A 25,074-nucleotide genomic window follows, 5' to 3' on the forward strand; every position below is an offset into this window, starting at 1 on the left:
GAGGGCTCATTGCTCAGACTTTCCTATGGAACGGCTCGGTTTCCTTTTTTGGTGCTGTGGAACAAGCCCTTCTGAACTTCGGCTGCCAAGAGGCGGGTAAGAGAGGCTGAGGGGGTGGCTCTGATCCAACAGCTACGAAAGCTGCAGAGCTTGTTTAGATTTGGCAGGGATGGAGAAGAGGGAGGGGCTGGGAAGGAGAGTCTGGGACAGAGGCTGGGGGGGGGCGGACTGCTTTTGCTGGACAGGAAGAGGGGCACCCAGGTTGCTGGGAGCAGGGGACATGACCGAGGGGTATATAATTGTGCACAGATAGAGTTTAAACAAAACATATTATCTTAAAACATATCATCCTTTATTCCCCCCATCCCCAACATATAATAACCCACCCACCTCTTCCTCCCTGACTTCACTCAGCTCCAATCTCTGCTTTCTCTACAACTGCTATTCTCTGCATGTTACAAAACTGTAATGATCCTTAATATATCTGACTGGTTATTGTCAATAAAAAGTTTGCGAGTGTTGATTCAAAAGCTGCCAAGGAGTCCAGTTCACTTTGTTGTTTCTTTCAGTACTTTGTAAAGGGTTCCCATTCATCTTTAAAGTCACAGTTACCCTTGTCCCGTAGTTTATGTGTCAATTTTGCCAGTTCTACATGGTTCATCAGTTTCTCTTGCCATAGTTCTTCAGTCAGGATTTCCTCGTTCTTCCATCCTTGTGCTATTAAGACTCTTGCCGCCGTTGTCTCGTACATGAAGATATTTTTCAGCTTCCTTTGCTGGTCTTTTCCTACAATCCCTAACAAAAATGCTTCAGGTTTCTTAACAAATGTTAGATGGAACATTTTCTTCAGTTCATTGTATATCATTTCTCAAAACTTTTTTAACTTCATTACAATCCCACCGTTTGTAAATTGAGTCCCTCGCTGCTATGGGAAAGCACGCCTTGGTTTAAGAACGCCTTGGTTTAAGAATGGACTTCCGGAACAGATTCAGTTCGTAAACCAAGGTACCACTGTACTTAATTGCTGACATTACCCCTCAGTTCACTTTAGATCAGGGGTAGCCAACATGGCGGTGGTGTTAGACTCCAAATCCCATCAGCCCCAGCCAGCATGATGAATAGTCAGGGATCATGGGAGCTGTAGTCCAAAGCATATGGAAGGGACTACATTGGCTATCCTTGCCTTTTGGGGTCTTGACCAAGGGGAACAAGACTGGCAGCTTTCTGTCTGTGGTGGTAGAAAACACCAGCTAACTCCCCAGGACTTGCCACTGAGCGAGTTCAACCCATTTCATACTGTATTATGAAAGAGCAGTTTGGCATGCAACACAAAAATCCTTGAGATGTCTTAATGTTTACAGTCAAACACTAGATTCTAAATTAAGAAGCTTTATTAAGAGTGGAGACAAAGAGCGAAGGAAAAAAACAGAGGGGCCTTAGATTTGATCCCTGGCAGCTCTGGGTAGGGTGCGAAAAGGCGCCTACCAAATCCACAGCCAGCTATTTTGCAGACAGTAGTAGGACAACAGGCCATTGGTCTGGCAAGTTGCAGATCCACACCACAGATCTAAAGCACATTCCATGCACATGTAGAGGACATGGCTTTCCCCAAAGAATTCTGGGAACTGTAGTTTATTAAGGGTCCTGGGAATTGTTCTGTTGAGGGGCAAACTACCATTCCCATAATTCTTTGGGATAGTCATGTGCCTTAAAGGCACAGTCTGTACGCAGCTGAAGCTTCAAAAATGGCAGCAGCCCTTTGGGGAATTATAGGGACAGAGCTACCTAAATTGTATAGAAATTTATTTATGTATGCTACTATGGCAAGAACGTTACTCGCCCAAAAATGGAAAGAAGCAGAAGTCCCAGCAAAGGAAGAATGAATACAAAAACTTATGGAATATGCAGAAATGGCAACTGGAAGAATAAGAAATCAAGATAACAGACTTTTTATTAAAGAATGGAAACGGTTGATTGAATATTTACAGATAAATTGTAAACGGATAAGAACATTGGCAGGATTATTGTATTAACCTGCAGTTTGATAAGAGTATATATTTAAAGCAGATGAATGAGCAAATTAAGTTAATTTGGTTATGCAGAAAATGCTAAAAATAAATTTAAAGAACCTCAGAAAGAGGGGGAAGAAAGTTGAGTTTTGAAATGTTAAAATGATTGTAAAATCAGTGAAATGTATAAACCTGAAAAGCATAAATAAAAATTTAAAAATAAAAATGGCAGCAACCGCCATTAAGTTGCTTCTTTCCCTGAAAGTGAGCTAAGATGCTACTTTGCAGGGGGCGTGTGTGTGCAAAATAACCTCTTATTTGTGGGAATGTTCAGGGATGCAGGAGAGGATATATTGTTTGATTATATCCTTTCCAACTTGTGTTAACGAGTTCTACAATTTAGCGGAGTAACATTCCCCCTTTTAAACTTGCACAGAGGATGCGTTTGCTCAGGCACGCTAAAGCCTCTAAAATGAGTTACCTGGTAATTTCCCCTTTAGTCCCTCATAAAAGAAATAGACACGACACAGTCTTCTATAAAAGTATAAAAAGAGTTTACACAGTCTTCTATAAAAGTATAAAAAGTATAAAAAGAATTTACAGTCATACCTCTTGTTACATTTGCTTCAAGTTAAATCTTTTCAGGTTGCGTCCCACGGCGACCCGGAAATACCACAAAGGGTTGCTTCCGGGTTTCGCCGCTCACGCAGACGCTCAAAATGACGTCACACGCATTTGTGTTGTGTTCTGCTCATGTTGCAAATGGGGCTCCAGAACGGATCCCGTTTGCAACCAGAGGTACCACTTGTACTCCCTCACTCATTCTGTTCACAGATGGATGTAGATGGATCCCAGAAGGCAGACTTAAGTTACAAATGTAATATACCTGGAATCTATCCGATAAAGAGATAGTCCCTTTGACCTCTCTTGGCTGGAAGGCAAGAGAGCATCTTAGGCTAAGCTGATGTTGCTTCTTCGACGAATGTAGTCAGAGAGAGACAGAGAGAGACAGAGATGGCGGCCAGTCCTATGCTTTAGTTACCTGCACAGGTGAGGCCACGCCCACCTCTGGTCACATGTAGAGGAGGTCTGTCCCAGCCTAGAAGGAAACAGGACTGGCTGGTCCAGACATTCCCTTTTTATGTCCACTCTAGGGATGTTGTACTTGACTGCTCTGTGTTTCACATCCCACATTATTCCACAAGGCTCTCTCTTCTCCTCCGCAGGCTACGACTTCCCGGCGGTGTTGCAGTGGTTTGCCGAGCGCGTGGACCTCATCATCCTCCTCTTTGACGCCCACAAGCTGGAGATCTCAGACGAGTTCTCGGAGGCCATCCGGGCCCTCAAGGGCAACGAGGACAAGATCCGGGTGGTCCTGAACAAGGCCGACATGGTGGAGACGCAGCAGCTGATGCGGGTCTACGGCGCCCTCATGTGGTCGCTGGGCAAAGTGTTCAACACGCCCGAGGTGCTGCGTGTCTACATTGGGTCCTTCTGGTCGGAGCCCCTGATGATCTCCGATAACAGACGGTTATTTGAGCTCGAGGAGCAGGACTTGTTCACGGACATCCAGAACCTGCCCCGGAATTCTGCCCTGAGGAAGCTTAACGATTTGGTCAAGAGAGCCCGTCTGGTCAGGGTGAGTACTTGGGCAGCTACAAGGTAGACAGGGAAGGTCTCAGGGGTGCCTAAGGAGAATAATATCCTAGGACAACAAGGAGATGTTCGGTAGATCGGGGTTGGGAAAACCTGTGGCCCTCCAGATGTTCTTGGACTCCAGCTCCCATCAGCCAGCAGTCATCAAAGGTGATGGGAGTTGTAATATGACAACATCTGAAGGTACACACGTTCCCCATCCCCTGGGGCAGGTAATGCATTGCGATGGGTATCAAGTTATGAGAAAGGAGGTTCTGGCTAAACATCAGGAAGAGCTGTCATAGCCCCGTCCATGTCCCGTTGCTGATCTAGAAGGGGATAAGAGTTTCCAAGGAACACTTGCCAGAGAGCAGAATCCACATATGAAGTCAGGGGACCCAGAGGTCAGGGAATCCAGATGATCACAGAGACAAGGGTCTAGATGGAGAGCAGGAAACAGCAAGGCAGGGCCGGCAACCACAGGCATTGTTTCCAGCATCTGACTGCTGCTGAGAGCTCTGCTTAAGAAGGCTGAAGCCAGCTGTTTCTCATCAGTGCCTTCTCCTGTTCTTGAAGGCTGATCAGCTGCAGGTGGCATCATTCCGCCTTCTTCTCCTTCAGGCTGCTGTTCAGCAGGTGAAGCTGACTCCCGACCCATGACAAGATCAGCCAGTAAGAAGTGTTAGGACAGTGGAGCGGACTCCCTCAGAAGGTGGTGGGCTCTCCTTCCTTGAAGGTTTTTAAGCAGAGGTTGGATGGTCATCTGTCAGGGATGCTTTAGTTGAGATTCTTTCATTGTAGGGGTTTAGAACAGATGACTCTATGATTCTATGACCCAGTAGTTGGTCAGTGACAAGAAGCTGTTGGTCAATGACAGTAAGATAATGTTTTGTTCTGATGGTTCCCAAACTGCCCTTGTCCTCCAGAGTGCTTGAAAATCGCTGAGGGTCTTGGCCATGGGTAGGCAAACTATTTTTTAAAAAAATATTTTATATTAATTTTAACATATAAATTATAATACGTACCACAAATCTTCATCATTTATACAATCTTTTTTGGACTTCCCTCAGCACCTCTGCTGATCCACTGTTCTTGTGCATTTCTTAAATTCTTATTACCTTTAATTGTCATAACTAATCCTCAACTTTATCCATTTTTGCAATAATTCCAATAATACTCCTCACAAAACTTCTTTCAAACCTACAAACGTAGTCTGGTCATCACAAATACTTTTCAAATAATCAGTAAATTTACTACAGTCTTCTGTGAATTTCTGGTCCCGCCGATTTTGAATCCTTCCTGTTAGTTTGTCCAATTCTGCATAGTCCATTAATTTCATCCTCCATTCTTCTTTTGTCGGTAATTCTTCTTGCTCCCATTTTTGGGCCAATAACATTTATGCTGCCGTTGTTGCATATAAAAACAACTTACATTCCTTTCTGTTTATATCACTTCCTACAATGCCCAATAAGAATGCTTCTGGTTTCTTTATAAATGTATATTTCAACATTTTTTTCATCTCATTATATATCATCTCCCAGAAGCTTTTCACCTTTTTACATGGGTAGGCAAAGTAAGGCCCAGGGGCCAGATCTGGCCCAATCGCCTTCTAAATCCAGCCCGTGGAGAGTCCGGGAACCAGCATGCTTTTACATGAGTAGAATGTGTCCTTTTATTTAAAATGCATCTCTGGGTTATTTGTGGGGCACAGGAATTTGTTCATTTCCCCCCCCCCCAGAATATAGTCCGGCCCCCAACAAGGTCTGAGGGACCGTGGATCAGCCCCCTGCTGAAAAAGTTTGCTGACCCCTGATCTTGGCGGACACTTATGAATTTGCCTGCCTTTTGTAGCACGTATCACGCACTGCGCTAGATGTTGTATGATTTTTAATTGTATTTTTGCAGGCCCACTCCAGACCACCTGAATGATGCTCACAGGCCACTGGTGGTCCACGGACCCCAGTTTGAGATGCCCTGTGGACCAGTTCCATTAGGAGGAAGGGAAGTGCGGCCTCTGCCCATTTCAGGGATGCTCCATTGCAGCCGTGAATGCTCTGTTGCAAAACATCCTTGGCTGGCGGTGGAACATTCCTTTGCAATGGAATTGGAGGGCAAATAGGCATTGTGTCTTGAGATGGTTTTGCTGGGTTGTGAAAGGCGAATGATCCCAAAGGGAGATCTGTTGCAGGCAGGGATCTTCTCCAACAGGAGAATGCGGCATGCACTCCCGCCAGGAGAAATGTCCCATTGCAATGGGGGTAGGTGCAGCAACGGAGCTGGGGTGGGAATTCTGTTGTAGTCACCTGTAGGATACAGTCGCATTGAAATGGGACTGGAAAGGAGAACATGAATTGCCCACTGAGGGAACTTCAGGTTGCAAGAGACCGTGATACGGGTGTGTTGTGTGAATGAATGGCACAAGGGAGGTTATTCTTAAAGTGTTCCACTGAGGTGAGGATTGAAGGAAGAGCAGGCATTATCCCATTTGAACAGCCCAGTGTGTGTGTGTGTGTGTGTGTGTGTGTGTGTGAGAGAGAGAGAGAGAGAGAGAGAGAGAGAGAGAGAGAGAGAGGGGGAATACAGCGGTACCTCGTGTTACAAACGCTTCAGGTTACATACGCTTCAGGTTACAGACTCCGCTAACCCAGAAATATTACCTCGGGTTAAGAACTTTGCTTCAGGATGAGAACAGAAATCGTGCTCCGGCGGCGCAACAGCACCAGGAGGCCCCATTAGCTAAAGTGGTGCTTCAGGTTAAGAACAGTTTCAGGTTAAGAACGGACCTCCAGAACGAATTAAGTACTTAACCCGGGGTAAAAGGTAAAGGTAAAGGGACCCCTGACCATTAGGTCCAGTCATGACCGACTCTGGGGTTGCGCCGCTCATCTCGCTTTATTGGCCGAGGGAGCTTCTGGGTCATGTGGCCAACATGACTAAGCCGCTTCTGGCGAACCAGAGCAGCGCACAGACACGCCGTTTACCTTCCCGCCGGAGTGGTACCTATTTATCTACTTGCACTTTGACGTGCTTTCGAACTGCTAGGTTGGCAGGAGCAGGGACCGAGCAACGGGAGCTCACCCCGTCGCGGGGATTCGAACTGCCGACCTTCTGATCAACAAGCCCTAGGCTCTGTGGTTTAACCCACAGCGCCACCCGCGTCCTTAACCCAAGGTGTATTAATGACCTCAGAACTGTTGGCCAGTGGGGTAATTTCCCATTGCAACCAGGGATAGGTGGAGACGGCAAGCATTATTGAATGGAAGGATATTCCAGCGTTGCAGACATGTTTGTGAATGAAGGAAGGGCTTGGCTGATGCTCCACACAGTGAGAAAATACGGGGTTTGAATGGGGTTGTTGGGAGAAGACATGCAATGGCAGGCTTTACCCATCTGGCTAACGCACCAGATGCATTACTGAACTTCTCTTCACCCATACTGAGGATGGGCTCCCATGCTGTGCTTCATCCTACAATTGCCCTCCTTCCGCTGTCTCCAGCTACACCGCTTTTCCTTTTTAAAAGGATTGACCTTAAGTAATACAATCACACTTGCAGAGGGGCCCTTCGACTCTACCACCCCCATTCCCCTTTTTCTCCGTCGCAGGAGACCGCGGCTTGTCCCGACGCCCAGTTTTTAATTGCTGCTTTTCCTGTTCTCCGGAGCAATTGGGAAGGGACTTTATTGCGCCTCCCCCTTCGAACAATGGCCCCGTCCCCGCAGAGGAAGCCCGCATTGTGCTTCAGGGTACAATGTGTTTATGGGCTCGGCCACCCCTTTCCTATTTCCCAACGCTGCCCTCTGTGTTTTGCTCTGGTTTCCTCGTTAAGCACGTTCCTGATGAGGTGGCATCTTCCGCCGTCTTAATTAGATGAATGATGCTGCCTCGTTTCTCTCCTCTCAGGCCTGCTGCTCTGGGTACGCAGAGTAGCGGAGATGGGTAGAGCAGCCTGGCCTCACCCAAAGATCCGTCCTAGCCATAGATCGAATCCTGGCTCCCACTTCTCACAAACAGCAGTAGCTATTTTCTGACCCATCAGAAAGACAGTCTTTTAGCAAGCCAGGCATGGGTCTGAGTCCCTGGAAGCTGCTCTTTGAGGGTGTGAGGGACACTGCCCTACCAACCTCAGCCTGCCTGCGGCCAGCCCCACACCTCTCTGCCCTCTTGCTTTTGACCAATCCAGAGAGTAGCGCAGCCTGTCATCGTCTCCCTCCTCAGTTTCTGCAGAAATTGGCAGAGAAGATGGGTACCAATCTAGAATCGGCTGCTTCTGCCTGTCGCTGGCACTGACTCCAACTGCTGTTGGCATCCCTGCCTTCCGCCCTACCATTGCCAAGATAGAGAGGGAAGGGGCAACCCACTTTTCTGGTTTGGGTGCTGTCCACACCCAGTTTTAGACACAGCCTAGTCCACTTACGTTCTGTCACTATCCACCGCCGGCGTGCTGTCGCCAACAGATTAATTCCAAGGGAACACGGCCTTTGAAAGGAAACAGCAACAGCAACAAACCACTATTGTAAGGATGGGGAGGTGATGGGTGTTGGATTCCAACTCCTATCAGCCCCAGCCAACATGGTAAGTCCAAAATGCAGGGCGCCTGGTTGGGGAAGGCTGATTCCTGCATTGCAGGGGGTTGGACTAGATGACCTTTGGGGTGCCTTCCAACTCTACAATTCTATGAGTCTATGTTTCTGTGATACACGGGAAGCACTTTGAATGCCTGAAGGTTATGTATAGACCTGGTAAGTGCCCCTACCTGCGGGACCAGAGATTCTCAGAGGACTGGAGTAAATATATGAATTATTTGAAAAGCCATTGTAATCAACAGATTACGCTAGTAGGATTGCAAGAAGTTTTGTAAGGAGGATTATGGGAAATATTGCAGAGAAAACCATGATAAGAATTATTAGTGAAGGAGTTGATGGAAGTCCAAAACATTGTATAAGATAAGAATGTACGTTATATGATTTTTGGAAATTATCTGTAAAAACTAGTGTGTGTGTGTGTGTGTGTGTAATTGCCCTTACTAAATTACTTAATTCTTAACTAGTTAACATCCCTAATTTTCATATTATAATACAGTGGTACCTCGGCTTCAGGTTACATACGCTTCAGGTTACAGACTCCGCTAACCCAGAAACAGTGCTTCAGGTTAAAAACTTTGCTTCAGGATGAGAACAGAAATCGTGCTCCGGTGGCGCGGCAGCAGCAGGAAGCCCCGTTAGCTAAAGTGGTGCTTCAGGTTAAGAACAGTTTCAGGTTAAGTACGGACCTCCAGAACGAATTAAGTACATAACCTGAGGTACCACTGTAATAACTTACACAGTACTGTGTGGGATCCTCATCTGACAGCATCACCACATCTTAGAATAATGTTTTGGATGGGCACCTCTGGCCAGCGGATGATTTGGAGGGATGAGAGGGCACATAATCACATCTCCTTTGGCCCTGGATAATTGGCTGCTTGCTGAAATAGCCTCCCCAAATCTGCCACCTAGAGTGGTTTGCCTCACCTTGTCCAACGACAGGGCCGGCCCAGGTTTCAGCTCCTTAATGTCCCCCTCTGCCGGCATACATAGCTGACTTAGGTCACGTCCGCACTGTGCTTTTAAAGCGCTCTTATAGCACTTCAACAGTCATGGCTTCCTCCAGCGAATCCCAGGAACCATACTTTGTTAAGGGGACTGGGAATTATAGTTCTGAGCAGCTAAACTACAGTTCCCAGGATTCTTTGAGGGAAGCCACATGTTTTCGGTGTATAGTGTGATTGATGTGACTTGGAAATATGGGAAGCCACTGCCATGATTTGCCCTTAGAAAACACTGCACAGATTAATTCTAGCCAATCTATTCCAGCAACAAGGAGGTATCACTCCTTCTGCCGGCTCCTCCATCTCTCTCTCTCTCTCACAAACAGATTTGCAGATTATTTACAAGGTTCTTCAGTTGCCCAGAAAACGAGCTAGCAGTTACCCAAAAGTTCAGGAAGCTTCTGTTTTCGCCCCCAGATTTCTCAGCCTTATCTTTTCCTGTCACCTGCAAGGATGGGTTTGTATTACAAGGGCCCTCCAGTGGCAATTTCCTCCTGGCTTTGGAAAAAGAAAATAACACAAACCCACAAAAAACAGCTGGGTGGCTGTACAAGGAAGGACGTCAAGGCCTCTGCAGCGAATTTTTCTCCAGTGTCAGGCACACCAACCCTGGAGTTGAATGAGGACTGAGGACACGTCCAGGCAGCCCTTATTTCAGGGTGGGGGTTCAGTCACGTGCTGGCAAATTCAGGCTGCACGATTGAAGCTGATTTGGGGCTCCTGAGCAGCAAACCTTCCCACTGAAAATCGGACTTTTGGCAAGGAGGGAAGCGTGGAACGATAGCGCTTGCTTTGACCCAATGTACTCACTGTGTCTTTAAAGCATGACTCCCCCCCAAAAAAAGAATTCTGGGAAGTGTAGTTCATTAATAATAATAATAATAATAATAATAATAATAATAATAATAATTGTTATTATTATTATTATTATTATTATTATTATTGTTATTATTATTATTATTTATACCCCACCCTCCCCGGCCAGGGCTGGGCTCAGGGCGGCTAACACCGAACATAAATTACAATACAACATAATAGAAAAAAGAAAAAAAACAGTTAATTAAAATACGGCTTAAAATGCAACTTCATTTTAGTAGTAGCCCATAAATCAAGACCATAAAGGGAGGAAACATCAGATATTCACCCAAGCCAGCTATCCATGCTGGTCCTACATGGGCCAGCAAAAAAGCCAAGGGAAAATGTATATACCAAATCCCATATAAGGGGTCAGAGTGAGTCCAAACCGAAGGCCAGGCAGAACAGCTCCATCTTGCAGGCCCTGCGGAAAGATGTCAAGTCCCGCAGGGCCCTGGTCTCTTGTGACAGAGCGTTCCACCAAGTCGGGGCCAGTGCTGAAAAGGCCCTGGCCCTAGTTGAGACTCATCTAACCTCCTTGAGGCTTAGGACCTCTGAAGTATTGTTATTTATGGACCTTAAGGTCCTCTTTGGGGCATACCAGGCTGCTGAGAATTGTAGGGCCCGATATCCTTTGCAGGAGAGCCCATGTGCTTTAACTTTGTGGTGCGTCTGCAGCTATTAAAATCCCTTCCCCGCAAACTAAATCAGGATGAAAGCTCAGTCAACAGATTTCATAGAAAGGACCATGAGGGTCATTTAATCCAACCCCCTGCAATGCAGAACTCTTCCCGCTAAAGATCGAAGGCTGAAATAGCATTGAAATGTGATAACGTTATAACTGCACCTAGCGACTTCCCTCCAGCATAGTTTAGCTGTGCACACACACACACTGGCATCTGCCTCCTTACTCTGACGAACGGTAGGACCGGCCCTGAGTGGCTGAGCTGTCGTGATGTCATGGAATGTTCGCAGGCCCTCCAAGTGGGGAGCATGTTGTTGTTGTTTAGTCGTGTCCGACTCTTCGTGACCCCCTGGACCAGAGCACGCCAGGCACTCCTGTCTTCCCCTGCCTCCCTCAGTTTGGTCAAACTCATGCTGGTAGCTTCGAGAACACTGTCCAGCCATCTCGTCCTCTGTCGTCCCCTTCTCCTTGTGCCCTCCATCTTTCCCAACATCAGGGTCTTTTCCAGGGAGTCTTCTCTTCTCATGAGGTGGCCAAAGTATTGGAGCCTCAGCTTCAGGATCTTTCCTTCCAGTGAGCACTCAGGGCTGATTTCTTTCAGAATGGAGAGGTTTGATCTTCTTGCAGTCCATGGGACTCTCAAGAGTCTCCTCCAGCACGATAATTCAAAAGCATCGATTCTTCGGCGATCAGCCTTCTTTATGGTCCAGCTCTCACTTCACTTCCATACATCACTAGCACAAATCATCAAGGAAGCACAATTAGAAAGGACCCTCACTTTATCCATTTCTGATCAGAGGCCCAGGACAGGATTTATAACCTGGCTCCTGGCTCCCTCTTTGCGGACATTTCCTCTGCTCATCTCTCTCCCGCAACCCCTGCATCCTGTCTTGCCTGGGCTTCTGAGCCTTCTCACGCCCCAGACGTCAGCCGCTCCAGCTTGGCTGCCACCTCAAGGGTTGATGAGCCGAGCCAACGACGCGGAGATTTCCTTATTCTCCAGACAATGAGCTGCGCTGCTTTGCACAGGAAAGTCCTGAGCCATAAATCCAGCCGGTGGTTGGGGAAGCGACCCCAGGGAATCCATCTTCTAGCCAGAAGTCCAGAACTGCAAAGCCTACTTTAGGCTGCTCTCAAATGCTATAATCTTCTTCAGTGCTGCATCGCTCAAGTCCTGGAAGGAACACGGTCAGTTTTCATGTGCACCAAGTTGGGGAAAGCTGGTAACGCTTTTGCTGGAAGCCTGAAGGTAGCATTCAAAAGTGGTCAGTGACTTCTACCATCTCAAGCTTCCTAGCCCTGTAAAAACACCTTTTCCTGGAAAGAACAACCTGCCTAGCACAAGTCCAGGATATCTGCTTTGGCACGTCTTTCTTTCCCCACCTAACTGCCTTGACTTCTTTCTGCATCCTCCTCCTCTTTCTTCAGCACTGAAATGCCCTACCTGACATCACTTAACGTTTTGCTTGTCTCCATGCTCCTGGACCATAAAGAAGGCTGATCGCCGAAGAATGGAATCTTTTGAATTATGGTGCTGGAGGAGACTCTTGAGAGTCCCATGGGCTGCAAGAAGATCAAACACATCCATTCTTAAGGAAATTAGCCCTGAGTGCTCACTGGAAGGACAGATCCTGAAGCTAAGGCTCCAGTACTTTGGCCACCTCATGAGAAGAGAAGACTCCCTGGAAAAGACCCTGATGTTGGGAAAGATGGAGGGCACAAGGAGAAGGGGACGACAGAGGAAGAGATGGTTGGACAGTGTTCTCGAAGCTACAAACATGAGTCTGACCAAACTGCGGGAGGCAGTGGAAGACAGGAGTGCCTGGCGTGCTCTGGTCCATGGGGTCACGAAGAGTCGGACACGACTAAACAACAACAACATGCTCCCCACTTGGAGGGCCTGCGAACATTCCATGACATCATGACAGCTCAGCCACTGAGGGCCGGTCCTACCGTTCGTCAGAGTAAGGCGGCAGATGCCAGTGTGTGTGTGTGCACAGCTAAACTATGCTGGAGGGAAGTCGCTAGGTGTGTGCTGCAAAGCCTGCCCTGCTTGCCCTATGCCAGCCTGCAACCCTCAGGTGTGGTGGAGGACAGGTTCCTGTCATCAGTGCTGAAGGAACCTCCCCCTGCCAGCTTGGAATAGGAGGCAGCGCTATCTTGTCCTTAGCCTCAGGTGGCCAAAAAGCTTGGACCAGCCTTGCAACCAGTGGTGAGCAAAGAGCAGGGGGTGAGGGTCTGTATCTTTTTTTGTGGGGGGGAAATATATTGAAGTTTCACATTATAATAGGGGAGGAAAACCCAAACTAATCTACAGGAAATAAAGAAAAGAAAGATATCGAAGAAAGAAGGAACAGAAAAAAGCTACAAGATACTCCCTCAGCACTAAATAATAATAATAATAATAATAATAATAATAATAATAATAATAATAATAATTTTATTTATACCCCACCCTCCCCGGCCAGAGCCGGGCTCAGGGCAGCTAACACCAATAAAATCACAGTAAAAACATAATGGGGGGGACGATGACACACAATTTAAAATACAGGTTAAAGTGCAATTTAAAATGCAGCCTCATTTTAAAAGTAGCTGATATCTTAACTTTCATCCTGAACAGGGGGGTTGTATCCAAGATTAGTCAGATCAGACCCTTCAAAATAGGCACAGCTTCCATTAATTTCGATGGGCAGTATCCAATGCATTCATATTATTATTATTATTATTATTATTATTATTATTATTATTATTTATTACTTATAGCCTGCCCATCTGACTGGGTTGCCCCAGCCACTCTGGGCAGCTTCCAACACAACGTAAAAACACAGGCAAACATTAGATACAGTGGGAGCTTGGGTTACATACGCTTCAGGTTACATACGCTTCAGGTTACACACTGCGCTAACCCAGAAATAGTGCTTCAGGTTAAGAACTTTGCTTCAGGATAAGAACAGAAATTGTGCTCTGGTGGCACGGTGGCAGCAGGAGGCCCCATTAGCTAAAGTGGTGCTTCAGGTTAAGAACTGTTTCAGGTTAAGAACAGACCTCCGGAATGAATTAAGTACTTAACCCAAGGTACCACTGTATTAAAAATTTCCCGATACAGGCTGCCTTCAGATGTCTCCAGAAAGTTGTGTAGCTGTTTATCTGCTCGACATCTGACGGGTGGGCGTTCCATGGGGTGGGCGCCATTACCGAGAAGGCCCTCGGAGCTGGACCTCAGTGTCCAGGCTGAGCAATGGGGTTGGAGACACTCCTTCAGGTAAACAGGGCTTGAGGCCTTTGAAGGCATGGTGTGAATGTGGCCTGACAGACACACGTGCTGCTCTTAAGAGCTGATCTTCATAACCTGCTGCTTCGGTCCACCCAGGTGCATGCTCACATCATCAGCCACCTGAAGAGAGAGATGCCGTCCGTTTTTGGCAAGGACAACAAGAAGAAAGCGCTGATTGCCAAGCTGCCCGTCATCTTCGCCAAGATCCAACTTGAGCATCACATCTCGCCGGGCGATTTCCCCGACTGCAACAAGATGCAGGTGAGGGCAGTTTCTTTGTCTCCTATCACACTCATCTGAAGCAGCCATGATAGGCAAAACAACAAAAGTTTCCCTGTACTGTACCAGATCCCATCTCCTTTACTTTTTTGCCATGGTTCTCACCTCAGGATCAGCGGTAGGGAATCAGTCTCCCTTCCAATGTTGGTGGTGGTGTGCAGGCACACCTATTGTCATGGGCTGCTTGGATGCAGAGAAGTGGAGGGAGGCACCAGCTGGGGAACCCCCAGGGGAAGAAGGCTCAGAGCCAGGGGGTGACAATGAGTGGCCAGAGGGAGAAGACAGGGAAGAGGAGGTGTGGGGAGCTGAAGAGGTAACAGGGTTTAGTGAGCGGGAAGAGGCTGTGGCAGAGAGCAGTCCAGAATCAGAGGCAGAAGCAGAGGCTGGAGAGGCAGAGATGTGTCAGGCTGTTGAAGAAGCCAGGGGGTCTCCCCCTCCTTCTGAAACAAGCTCCCCTCCTGGTCTCCCAGAACCAGAAGAGGCATGAAGAGGGCAGAGAAGTAGTTAGCTTCATGCAGGCACACTCTCAGATTGCTTGGGGAAAGCCCTGGAGAGGAGGGGACGTAGGCAGCTGTGAGAAGGCCTTCACTCTCAGCAACTGCTTCATGTGGGCAAGACCTACTGGAGACCTACTGGCACTCCTGTGCAGATCCTGTTTTTGCTAATAGTTAACTCCGATTTAAGGGATGCGGGTGGCGCTGTGGTTTAAACCACAGAGCCTAGGACTTGCTGATCAGAAGCTCAGCAGTTTGAATCCCCGCGACAGGGTGAGCTCCCGTTGCTCGGTCCCTGCTCCTGCCAACCTAGCAGTTCGAAAGCACGTCAAAGTGCAAGTAGATAAATAGGTACCGCTCCGGCGGGAAGGTAAACGGCGTTTCCGTGCGCTGCTCTGGTTTGCCAGAAGCGGCTTAGTCATGCTGGCCACATGACCCGGAAGCTGTATGCCGGCTCCCTTGGCCAATAAAGCGAGTTGAGCGCCGCAACCCCAGAGTTGGTCACGGCTGGACCTGATGGTCAGGGGTCCCTTTACCTTTAACTCCGACTTGCTCAGTGTGATTTACTGCTGGCTCGCTCCTGTCACCCAGCTTCGGGGGGGTTCAGCATCACTTAATGTATATAGAATATAGCATTGTATTCAAGCAGGCAGGAGTGCCAGAGGGCTAGTCCCATAAGCTATGCCACTTCCTCCTCTCCCAATTCTTTCTAGGAGATGCTCATGGTGCACGACTTCACCAAATTCCACGGGCTGAAGCCGCGCATGGTGGATGCTTTGGACGAACTGCTGACGCTGGACATTGCCAAGCTGATGCCCCTCCTGCGCCAGGAGGAGGTGGAGGTCCCCGAGCAGATTGTGCACGGCGGTGCCTTCGAAGGCACCCGCAACGGCCCCTTCATCGAAGGAGCGACCGAGGGGGCCTACGAGGGCATGGACGACGACGAGTGGGTGGTGACCAAGGACAAGCCCAAATACGACGAGATCTTCTACAACCTGTCCCCTATGGATGGCAAGCTGAGCGGCACCAAAGCCAAGAACTGGATGGTCACCACCAAGCTGCCCAACTCCGTCCTCGGCAAGATCTGGAAGCTCAGCGACGTCGACCGCGACGGCATGCTGGACGACGAGGAGTTTGCTCTTGCCAGCCACCTCATTGAGGTCAAGCTGGAGGGCCACGGCCTGCCCTCCGACCTGCCCCGCCACCTGGTGCCGCCCTCCAAGCGTCGGCAGAAGGGGTCGGCGGAGTAAGGAATCTCCCCAAGCTAGCCTCCATTCCTACGCCAAGGCTTGAACTGCTCCAGTAGGCCCTGGTTTGGCTCCAACTTTTCATTTTCCACCCCTATCTGGCTCCAAGCCCTCGTGAAGGCCTCATTCCCGCACAGCATGGCAGATCCTGCTTCCTGCTCCCTCCTTCAAGCCAGTCACCACTTCTGCCTTCTTCTTCGTCCCTACTGGACTCAAAAGAAAACTAGAAAAGTTCCAGTCTGCTCCAGCAGGCTTCAGTTCCTCACATAGGCCTTAGTCCTCCAAGCATCGTTTCAACTACTTCAGTTGGTCTCATGGTCCAGGTTTCCACTTCCTTCTCCCAGGCCTTGTTAGGCCAGTGGCCGTTGACCTTCACTCACGCCAGACTTTCCCAGGATGTCTTCCTTTCTCAAAAAAAGGGCTTCCTGCAGCAATGCGGCAATAGTTATCTCACACTTGAGCTACCTGCTTTCTCGGCACCAGCCTCGGACTGTTCTCTTGCCGCTCGCAAATGAAGAGAACCTTGACCTTTTTTCACTGGCCTTGTTGCCAGCTCAGACTCCAATGTGTGCCCTTCTCATTCCTCTGGCTCCATTAGAAACCTTCTCTACGTTGAACTTCCCTAGCTGGACACCTCAAGGCTGCTCGGGGACATTATTCCGGCAGGGCCTTATGGACAGCGACGGTCGAAGGTTTCCTTGGTGGCGTTGCTGCCGCCATTACTCCTTGCCGGACTCCATCAGTCAGGCTGGGGGGGTGACGTGAGGCAGGGGTGAAGGAAGACCGGCAAGGAAAAGGACAGAAACATCAGTCCACACTCAGGTCCACCTGCAAACCTGACCAGGAAGCCTTTAAAGACATCAGGGAGAGAGTATTCATTGACCCTGCCATCAGTAAGCTTGGTTCAACTACAGTGTCCACTTTTTTGAGCAAGGTTCACAGAATGAATGCTCACCTAGCAAGCTTTACATGCCCAGAGTACAGGACCCTCTAGGGAAGGGCTATAGCTCAGTGGTAAGGAACCTGCTTTGCATGCAGAAGGTCCTCGGCATTTCCAGGTGAGGCTAAAGAAATGGATGGGGCTTGTCATTTCACAGATAGTGTTGGTGGTAGAAGAGAGCTTTGCCTGGGTTTCTTTTCCATCCTCGCAAGTGAAAATTATGCCTTGGGTGTTTTGTTGGCTTGGGAAGGCAAAGTAGAAACCATGGGCTAGATAGATAAACCAAGTTAAAAGAACTCCCTTATTTCCCATTGGAGGGGTGCCCTTCACAGCGAGAACCTGCCCGGAATGTGCAAAATCCTCAGGGAAAACAAGGAGAGTTGGGCCAGCAGGAGACCAGCAGATGTTGGAAGTGCCTCCTGGCACCATGCCCCCCGGGCGGCAGAGAATGCTTGAGGTGGCGGCCTTTCAAATCCAGCCTTTGAGATGGCCCTCTTTGCAGACCAGGGAGGCAAAAGCGTCTTCCACCTGGAGACGGGATTAAGAGCGCTCGCCTCAATGCAACAGGCATTTTCCCCAACCACGCCACCTTCTGGGAAGACGTTGGCAGAAGCAAGAGCTTCTTAGGAGCCCCTTCCCAAGTGTTATGGGGTATTATGGGGTGGAAGCTCCTACACAGGAACAAAAGAGGCAGCGAAGGCCACCAACCTGGGTGGCTTTAAAAGAAGAGTAGACAAATTCATGGATGATAACACCGTCCATCCCCACCAGCCATTATGGCTGTTGCCACCTCCCAAATCAGCATCCGGTTGGCCACTGTGAACCCAAGATGGCCCACTGACCTGATCCAGCAGGAGTCTTCTGATCCTCTTAGCAAGCTCTGCTTTAGCCCACATTTGCTGGGTTCAAGCCAGAGCCGGCCCTACCAGTAGGCAAGAGGCGGAAACCTGGCCTTCACGTTCACAGGCCAGATTTCGGGTGGGTACCACTGAAAGGCGTTGTCATTTGCTCTGTTTGTCGTTAAACATTTTGTCATCCCTGAGGGAGGCTGCCGCTCTGTTTTCTCTGTCTCAGAAAACCAAATCCCTTGGAGCCTTCTCTGGGCTCAAGTAGGGTCGCTCCCTACAGAGGCCTGCGACACGGTGAGGAAGCTGCTGCCATCCCATCCCAGCCCTCTGCTGGCTTTTGAGAAACCACCCCCCAATTGCTCTGGCTGCCTGTTTGTGCTGACTACTGAAATAGCCTCCATTCCTAGGCCTGAATACTGCTGGAGGCCACACCCCAAGCCTCCTGGGATTTAGCTTCCTCCAAACATCATGCTTTTTCTACTGGCCAAAGGCCAGGTAGGGGCCTGGGTTGACCTCACAGCCAAGAAGATCTCCATCCATTTGCAAGGGTGAGGTGGTTGAGAAAGTTGAACGAGGGCTGATGTCCAGATGGGCAGTGTATGGCTTGAGGCTTACATTGGACTAAGGCAGCCGAAATTAGGAATCGGGGAGCAATCTGCTTCAGCTTGCACTTAAAGATGAATTTACCTACCTAATCCACATGCCCCAAAACAATATGCAAACCGAAAACGCAGCCACCCTTTGAAATTTGCACTTTTCTGTTCTATAGCCAAATAAAAAGATGAATGTGTTAGCAGAGAGGCTGCATAGAAATGCATATATTGCTGAAATTAACACACAAGACTTATTTATATCAGGGGAAGTTGCTTGCAAAACAACTGCGCTGGCTTGGCCTGGTGGGAGTTGTCGTCCAAAACATCCAGAGGGCACCAGGTTGGCGATGGCTGCAGTTATGCAATTAACATAGCACGGGGTTTTTGTGTTGCGATTTTGAGAGGGCTGTCTGAGTTACCCATCTGTCGCACCAAAAGCAAAGGCAGAATATTGCATCACACTTTAAGACCAACTAATGTTGTTATGGCATAAGCCTTTCTGGAATCATGAATTTGTGAGTCTCTAAGGGACGCGGGTGGCGCTGTGGGTTAAACCACAGAGCCTAGGACTTGCTGATCAGAAGGTCAGCGGTTCGAATGACGGGGTGAGCTCCTGTTGCTCGGTCCCTGCTCCTGCCAACCTAGCAGTTTGAAAGCACATCAAAGTGCAAGTAGATAAATAGGTACTGCTCCAGCGGGAAGGTAAACAGCATTTCTGTGCGCTGCTCTGGTTCACCAGAAGCGGCTTAGTCATGTTGGCCACATGACCCGGAAGCTGTACACCAGCTCCCTCAGCCAGTAAACCGAGATGAGCGCCGCAACCCCAGAGTCGGTCACGACTGGACCTGATGGTCAGGGGTCCCTTTACCTTTAAGGTGCCACAAGGCTCTTGTGTAAATTCCATCCATTGGGAAGCCTGAGCAGCCCCACCCACCCCAGCCGCAGCCTTTTATCGTGCTCCGCTCCAGCCCCCTTCCCCACCGCCACCAGCAGCTTTTTATGTAACGAAAACCATGCGCATTAATTGCTTTCATGCAATAAAATTTTCTGTCTTGCTTGGTCCTCAATCTGTGCATTAGCAGTGCCAAAGTTTTGCATTTATATTATCCTAACACTGTGCCTTAGGCTCACCCTCTTACAAGGCATCATAGCTGCATTTCTACCCAAGCAGCACCCTGGATCTCTTCTGCAACTGATAGGAAGCCTGCCCTTTGGTGCTAGCTCTGATCCGAGGGCCCTCTTTGGTAATTCTGTCCAGAAGAAGAAGAAGAAGAAGAGTTTGGATTTGATCTCCCGCCTTTCACTCCCTTTAAGGAGTCTCAAAGCGGCTAACATTCTCCTTTCCCTTCCTCCCCCACAACAAACACTCTGTGGGGTGAGTGGGGCTGAGAGAAGTGTGACTGGCCCAAGGTCACCCAGCAGCTGCATGTGGAGGAGCGGAGACACGAACCCGGTTCCCCAGATTACTAGACTACCTCTCTTAACCACTACACCATACTGGCTCTCACTCCCATGCCGTGCACCTCTGCAAGCCTTTTCCCTTGCTGAGAAGACCAAAGTAGTGTTCTGCCCACACTTGATGCTTCCAAGATGCTCCTTTTGACCTGGGAGCATGTCATAATGAACATATACCTGCTTTGGGTTGTTGGGGTTTATACTATCCTGGCTTCCCTGCAAAGGACACTGCGGGTTGTCACTTGCTTAGTGACAGTGCTGAGAATTATCTCCTTAAAGATCCTGTTGCAAACCTGCAGTTCCCAGGGGGAGAGGAAGTGACTGGTAAACCAGTTCAAGCCTGTCGTGTAGACGTGGCCTCTGCGTCTCAGTCAGTAGGACTAAAACCGGAGAACCAGCCATAGAGACAAGTAAGGGGTGCATGGTTCGCCATCCTCTTTCTTAGGTGCTGCAGAGCAGCTTGGCAGCTAACTCTACAATGGTTCTCTGGAGGACTGTGAAGCACTCCCTGGCAGGGCTGTGATTGTTCCATGTTGAAAATTAAAGAATTGCACATTCAGTCTTTGGAATATATTGCGCCACACACTGAAGAGCTTACGTCATGGGTGAGCACCCTTTCAACGCTATAATATCTTTACAACTATTACAGGAATTGTAAAAGATGCTTGTCCCTGCAGTGTTATCCAAATCTTTAGACCTTTGAGCCGGAGCTCCTGGGTTGTTTTTCCTGTGCTGCAATTAAACATGTAGATGTTCTGATATTGAAAGGTTGTCCCCCCTTGACCTAAATATTGGCTGTCAGCTGTCTGCGAGCCCCCTCAAGTACCTTGGCTAAGCTGCTGTGATGTCACAGAATGTGCATGATCATTAGTGGTTAGAGGGCGCTATTTACAATTTACGTGGTTCTTATGAGAAAGATGTCTGGTTCTGTGGGAAGTGTTGTGGGAATGAGGTTCAGAGGAGATGTCGATTCCACCTATCGCTTCAACATAACAAGTCTTCTCTGCAGGTTTCTAATGATGTAGATTTGTATATGCTTCCATACTTTCTCCTCCTGCTAATTGATTTTTCCCCCTCCCTCCCAAATCATTGGAGTTCAAAAGAAGTACAGTGGTACCTCGGGTTAAGAACTTAATTCGTTCCAGAGGCCCGTTCTTAACCTGAAACGGTTCTTAACCTGAGGCATGCTTTTGCTAATGGGGCCTCCCGCTGCCACTGTGCCGCTGGTGCAGGATTTCCGTTCTTATCCTGGGGCAAAGTTCTTAACCTGGAGCAACCACTTCCTGGTTAGTGGAGTTTGTAACCCGAAGCATATGTAACCCAAGGTACCACTGTATGTTAGAGGGATGAGAAAGAACATCAGGAGGCAAAGAAACTTGGAGAAGTTTCCAACCATTTATCCAAATCCATGCGGTCTAGCAACTTGCTTTAAAACAAGTACACCAAAGAATCGCGAGGTTCTCAGATGCGTAGCTCTTTGTTGGGCAGAAAATCCTTTGCTGGCATGTCATCCTTTGGACACAAACAACATTCCGTTCATTCATTACATTACTTTGTCAACAAACTTTTGCCAGTAGTCGTGGAGTTCAAATCTGCTTCCCGGCCTCTCCAGCTGTGTTTTCTCAGTAGCACTGTTTCAGGTCAAGTTTGTTCTCGTGTGAGCACTGTGTGTAGGGAATAGCTGTCACTTTTATTCCATCTGCATTGCTTCATGTATACCTGCTGGGTTCAGATCCCTCCCTCTTTCACTGTATTCCAGCTGCACACTCCAGCTTGTTCGTTCGCTCCATTCAGCCTTATTGTTACTATTGCAGAAGCCATGGGCGTATTATTTCACATTGAAACAGCAGCATTTACCTGTATCTGCCAAGTTAGCTTGCCGTTTGCTTTAGGAGTGACTTGATGCTGACTTTGGAGATTTCTGGATTGGGTGAAACAGACAGGGAGCAGAGAGCGTGTAGCTGACATTCAGATGGCCTGGTTCTAGCGGAAGCTGTGTGGCACTTAGAGTGCTCTTAGCCCACTGGTGCAGCTGTGCGTTCCCCATCCTGTAGGCAGGGCTGTCACCCCTTTATTCTTAAAATGCCAACATCTGCAACCAAAGACTCCAAACTCTGCACCCAGAATAGATGATGCAAGCCACCTATACAAAATATGACTATCCTTATGTGTGTGTATATACACCGTTTCACCCAGTTCGTTCTGCTTCCAGACTTTTCCCAGCACCCCTGAATTTGCAAGGTCATTCCCAATCACTTTACTGCAGAGGCAAAAGCTGATCTGCATCCCAGGATTTTGCACCAGCAGAGCTGCCCCGTCCCCTGGGATGTAAAGGGAAGACAGACAGCTCCACGTCAAACCTCAGGATCGAGGCGAGAAGTTTGATTCCAGGCGGTGGTGGTGAAATCTAAGGAACCAACTGTCTTCACTGAGACCCCTCTGCTGGTCTTGATGCACTTCCTTGGGAGACCCAGGTGTGCAGAGGACCCCCTGCTGCTTCCGCAAGGTGCCTTTGTCACTGTAACAGCATTTCAGCCTAAATAAAACATGTTGTATTTACCAGCCGGAGTTTGGCCTGCTTTTCCTGGGATCTTGGTGCTGTGTGTGTGTATATGTGTGTCTAGCATAGGGCTTATGGCTATTCCCTCACATTGGTGTGACAGTTTAGCAGTGTGGTATTCAGTTTCTTACGTTTGTATGTTGCAGTGCAGCAGCTGTGGCCTGGGGAGAGTCCCAGGAGCTATTATTATTATTAATAATAATAATAATAATAATAATAATAATAATAATAATACCCCGCCCATCTGGCTGGGTTTCCCCAGCCACTCTGGGCGGCTCCCAACAGAATATTAAAAACACGATAAAACATCAGACATTAAAAAGCTTCCCTAATCAGGGCTGCCTTCAGATGCCTTCTAAAAGTCAGATAGTTGTTTATTTCCTTGACATCTGATGGGAGGGCGTTCCACAGGGTGGGCACCACTACTGAGAAGGCCCTCTGCCTGGTTCCCTGTAACCTCACTTCTCGCAGGGAGGGAACCTCCAGAAGGTCCTCTGAACTGGACCTCAGTGTCCGGGCAGAACGATGGGGGTGGAGACGCTCCTTCAGGTGTACTGGGCCAAGGCCATTTACGGCTTTAAAGGTCAGCACCAACACTTTGAATTGTGCTCAGAGCCAATGTAGGTCTTTTAGGAACGGTGTTATATGGTCTCGGCGGCCACTCCCAGTCACCAGTCTAGCTGCCGCATTCTGGATTAGTTGTAGTTTCCAGATCACCTTCAAAGGTAGCCCCACGCAGAGTGCATTGCAGTAGTCCAAACGGGAGATAACCAGAGCATGCAACACTCTGGCGAGACAGTCTGCGGGCAGGTAGGGTATCAGCCTGCATACCAGATGGAGCTGAGAGACAGCTGCCCTAGACACAGAATTGACCTGCACCTCCATGGACAGCTGCGAGTCCAAAATGACTCCCAGGCTGCGCACCTGGTCCTTCAGGGGCACAGTTACCCCATTCAGGACCTGGGAGTCCTCCACACCCGTCCACCTCCTGTCCCCCCAAAACAGTACTTCTGTCTTGTCAGGATTCAACCTCAATCTGTTAGCCGCCATCCATCCTCCAATCGTCTCCAGACACTCACACAGGACCTTCACTGATTCTGATTTAAAAGAGAGGTAGAGCTGGGTGTCATCTGCATACTGATGAACACCCAGCCCAAACCCCCTGATGATCTCTCCCAGCGGCTTCATATAGGTGTTAAAAAGCATGGCGGAGAGGACGGAACCCTGAGCAGAGGCAAAAGGCGCTGCTGAAATTTGAGAACCCCAAGTCCACCACTGTTTCCTAAGGAACCCTGGGAACTGTAGCGGAGCCCTCCCAGAGCTACAGTTCCCATTAACCCTTGAGGAACCATCGTGTGCTTTTTCTACAGCTGCACCATTCTCTTCCTTGAGAGAAACCAGAAATCTGCAGGACTTGTCCCGTACAAAGCCATGGGGGAGGGAGGAAATTTTGGAGACCCATGTAGCTTTTTCCCCTCCATTTGGCAGGGCATGGCAAGTGTCCCCAGCCTGTGACTCACCCACTGGGCCCCGGCCAGAACACTCCTCGCCAGGCCAAAGGAAACTTTCACATTCCTCTCTTGGGTGCCAAAAAGAACAGGCGGTACCAAACGGCTCAGTACATGGAGATTCCACAGTGGGGGTAGCGCTGGGGCAAAGCCCCTGCCCGACTAAGGGGGGCAGAGTGGGTGCGGTTTGCTAATTTAAGACTATTGAACGGGGCAGCTCTACAGACGATAGTTTGCATGACTTTATTGACTTAATAACCTCGTCACCCAGGGGACCTCCTGCACATTCTGCTGAGTGGAGCTCTGGATAGGTGCCCTAATATCCTGCCCTGGTGGCTCCACAAATCCAAGAGGGCCCCTCCGGATTGCAGCACTACCAGGGCAGCATTTGCAAGCTCAGTGACCAGCCAGTTCTTCGCTATGTCCAATGGGAGGACTGGGAACAAGGGCCTGCACACACATTGGCTGTGCACATACCATAAATTTAAAGCGCACACAGGAAAAGAACATCAGGAACGGCAGCTTGTTAAGGGTGCTGGGAATTGTAGTTCTGTGGTGGGCAAACTATGGTTCCCATGATTCTTTGTGGGCATGCTTTAAATGCCTTATGTATGGTGTGCATGCAACCATTACAGGAGCGCTGCAAGTGGCATGATTTAATCACCGGCGCTCTTTTGGATTGGGATGTGGACATGGTTCACAGCAAGATTTAATGGCTCTAGCAGATATTAAAGATTTTAAATGCACGAAAAACAAGCCTAGTGTTATGTTTAAGAGCTATTACGCACGCACGCACGCACGCACGCACACACACACACACCAGCCCTGCAAATCAGTCTGCAAAAATAAGGAGCCTTCACAAATTTTTGCAACCCATCTGCTCTCACATTATTAATCATTTGTGGCCCACCCACACCCAGAACCACCATTTTCTCTGCCTGATTGCTTGGAAGTGATCAGTATTCGCCATAGGCTACCAGGTCAGAGGCTATTTATACTAACATGGATTTGAATCTCCATATGACCAATAAGCACGCAGGAAAATAGGGGATGGGGCGTAATCCACTATTCAGGTTTCTAATAAATATATTTCTACTATTTATG

The 25,074-nt window shown here is 48.6% G+C and overlaps 1 protein-coding gene across 4 annotated transcripts in view; it reads left to right on the forward strand.

The window, feature by feature from the left end:
* EHD2 (EH domain containing 2) overlaps positions 1-19,514 on the forward strand; it is a 110,638-nt gene extending 91,124 nt beyond the window's left edge. For all 4 annotated transcript variants that reach the window (XM_053401889.1, XM_053401891.1, XM_053401890.1 and 1 more), the window contains 3 exons: positions 3,236-3,648; positions 14,143-14,307; positions 15,533-19,514. In XM_053401889.1, coding sequence (XP_053257864.1) covers positions 3,236-3,648; positions 14,143-14,307; positions 15,533-16,069 — 1,115 coding nt within the window. In that variant the 3' untranslated portion in view covers positions 16,070-19,514. The remainder of the gene's footprint in view (positions 1-3,235; positions 3,649-14,142; positions 14,308-15,532) is intronic.
* Positions 19,515-25,074: the final 5,560 nt, after the last annotated feature.

The sequence above is a fragment of the Podarcis raffonei genome, chromosome 8 (assembly GCF_027172205.1).
Source record: "Podarcis raffonei isolate rPodRaf1 chromosome 8, rPodRaf1.pri, whole genome shotgun sequence".
Lineage (NCBI taxonomy): Eukaryota > Metazoa > Chordata > Lepidosauria > Squamata > Lacertidae > Podarcis > Podarcis raffonei.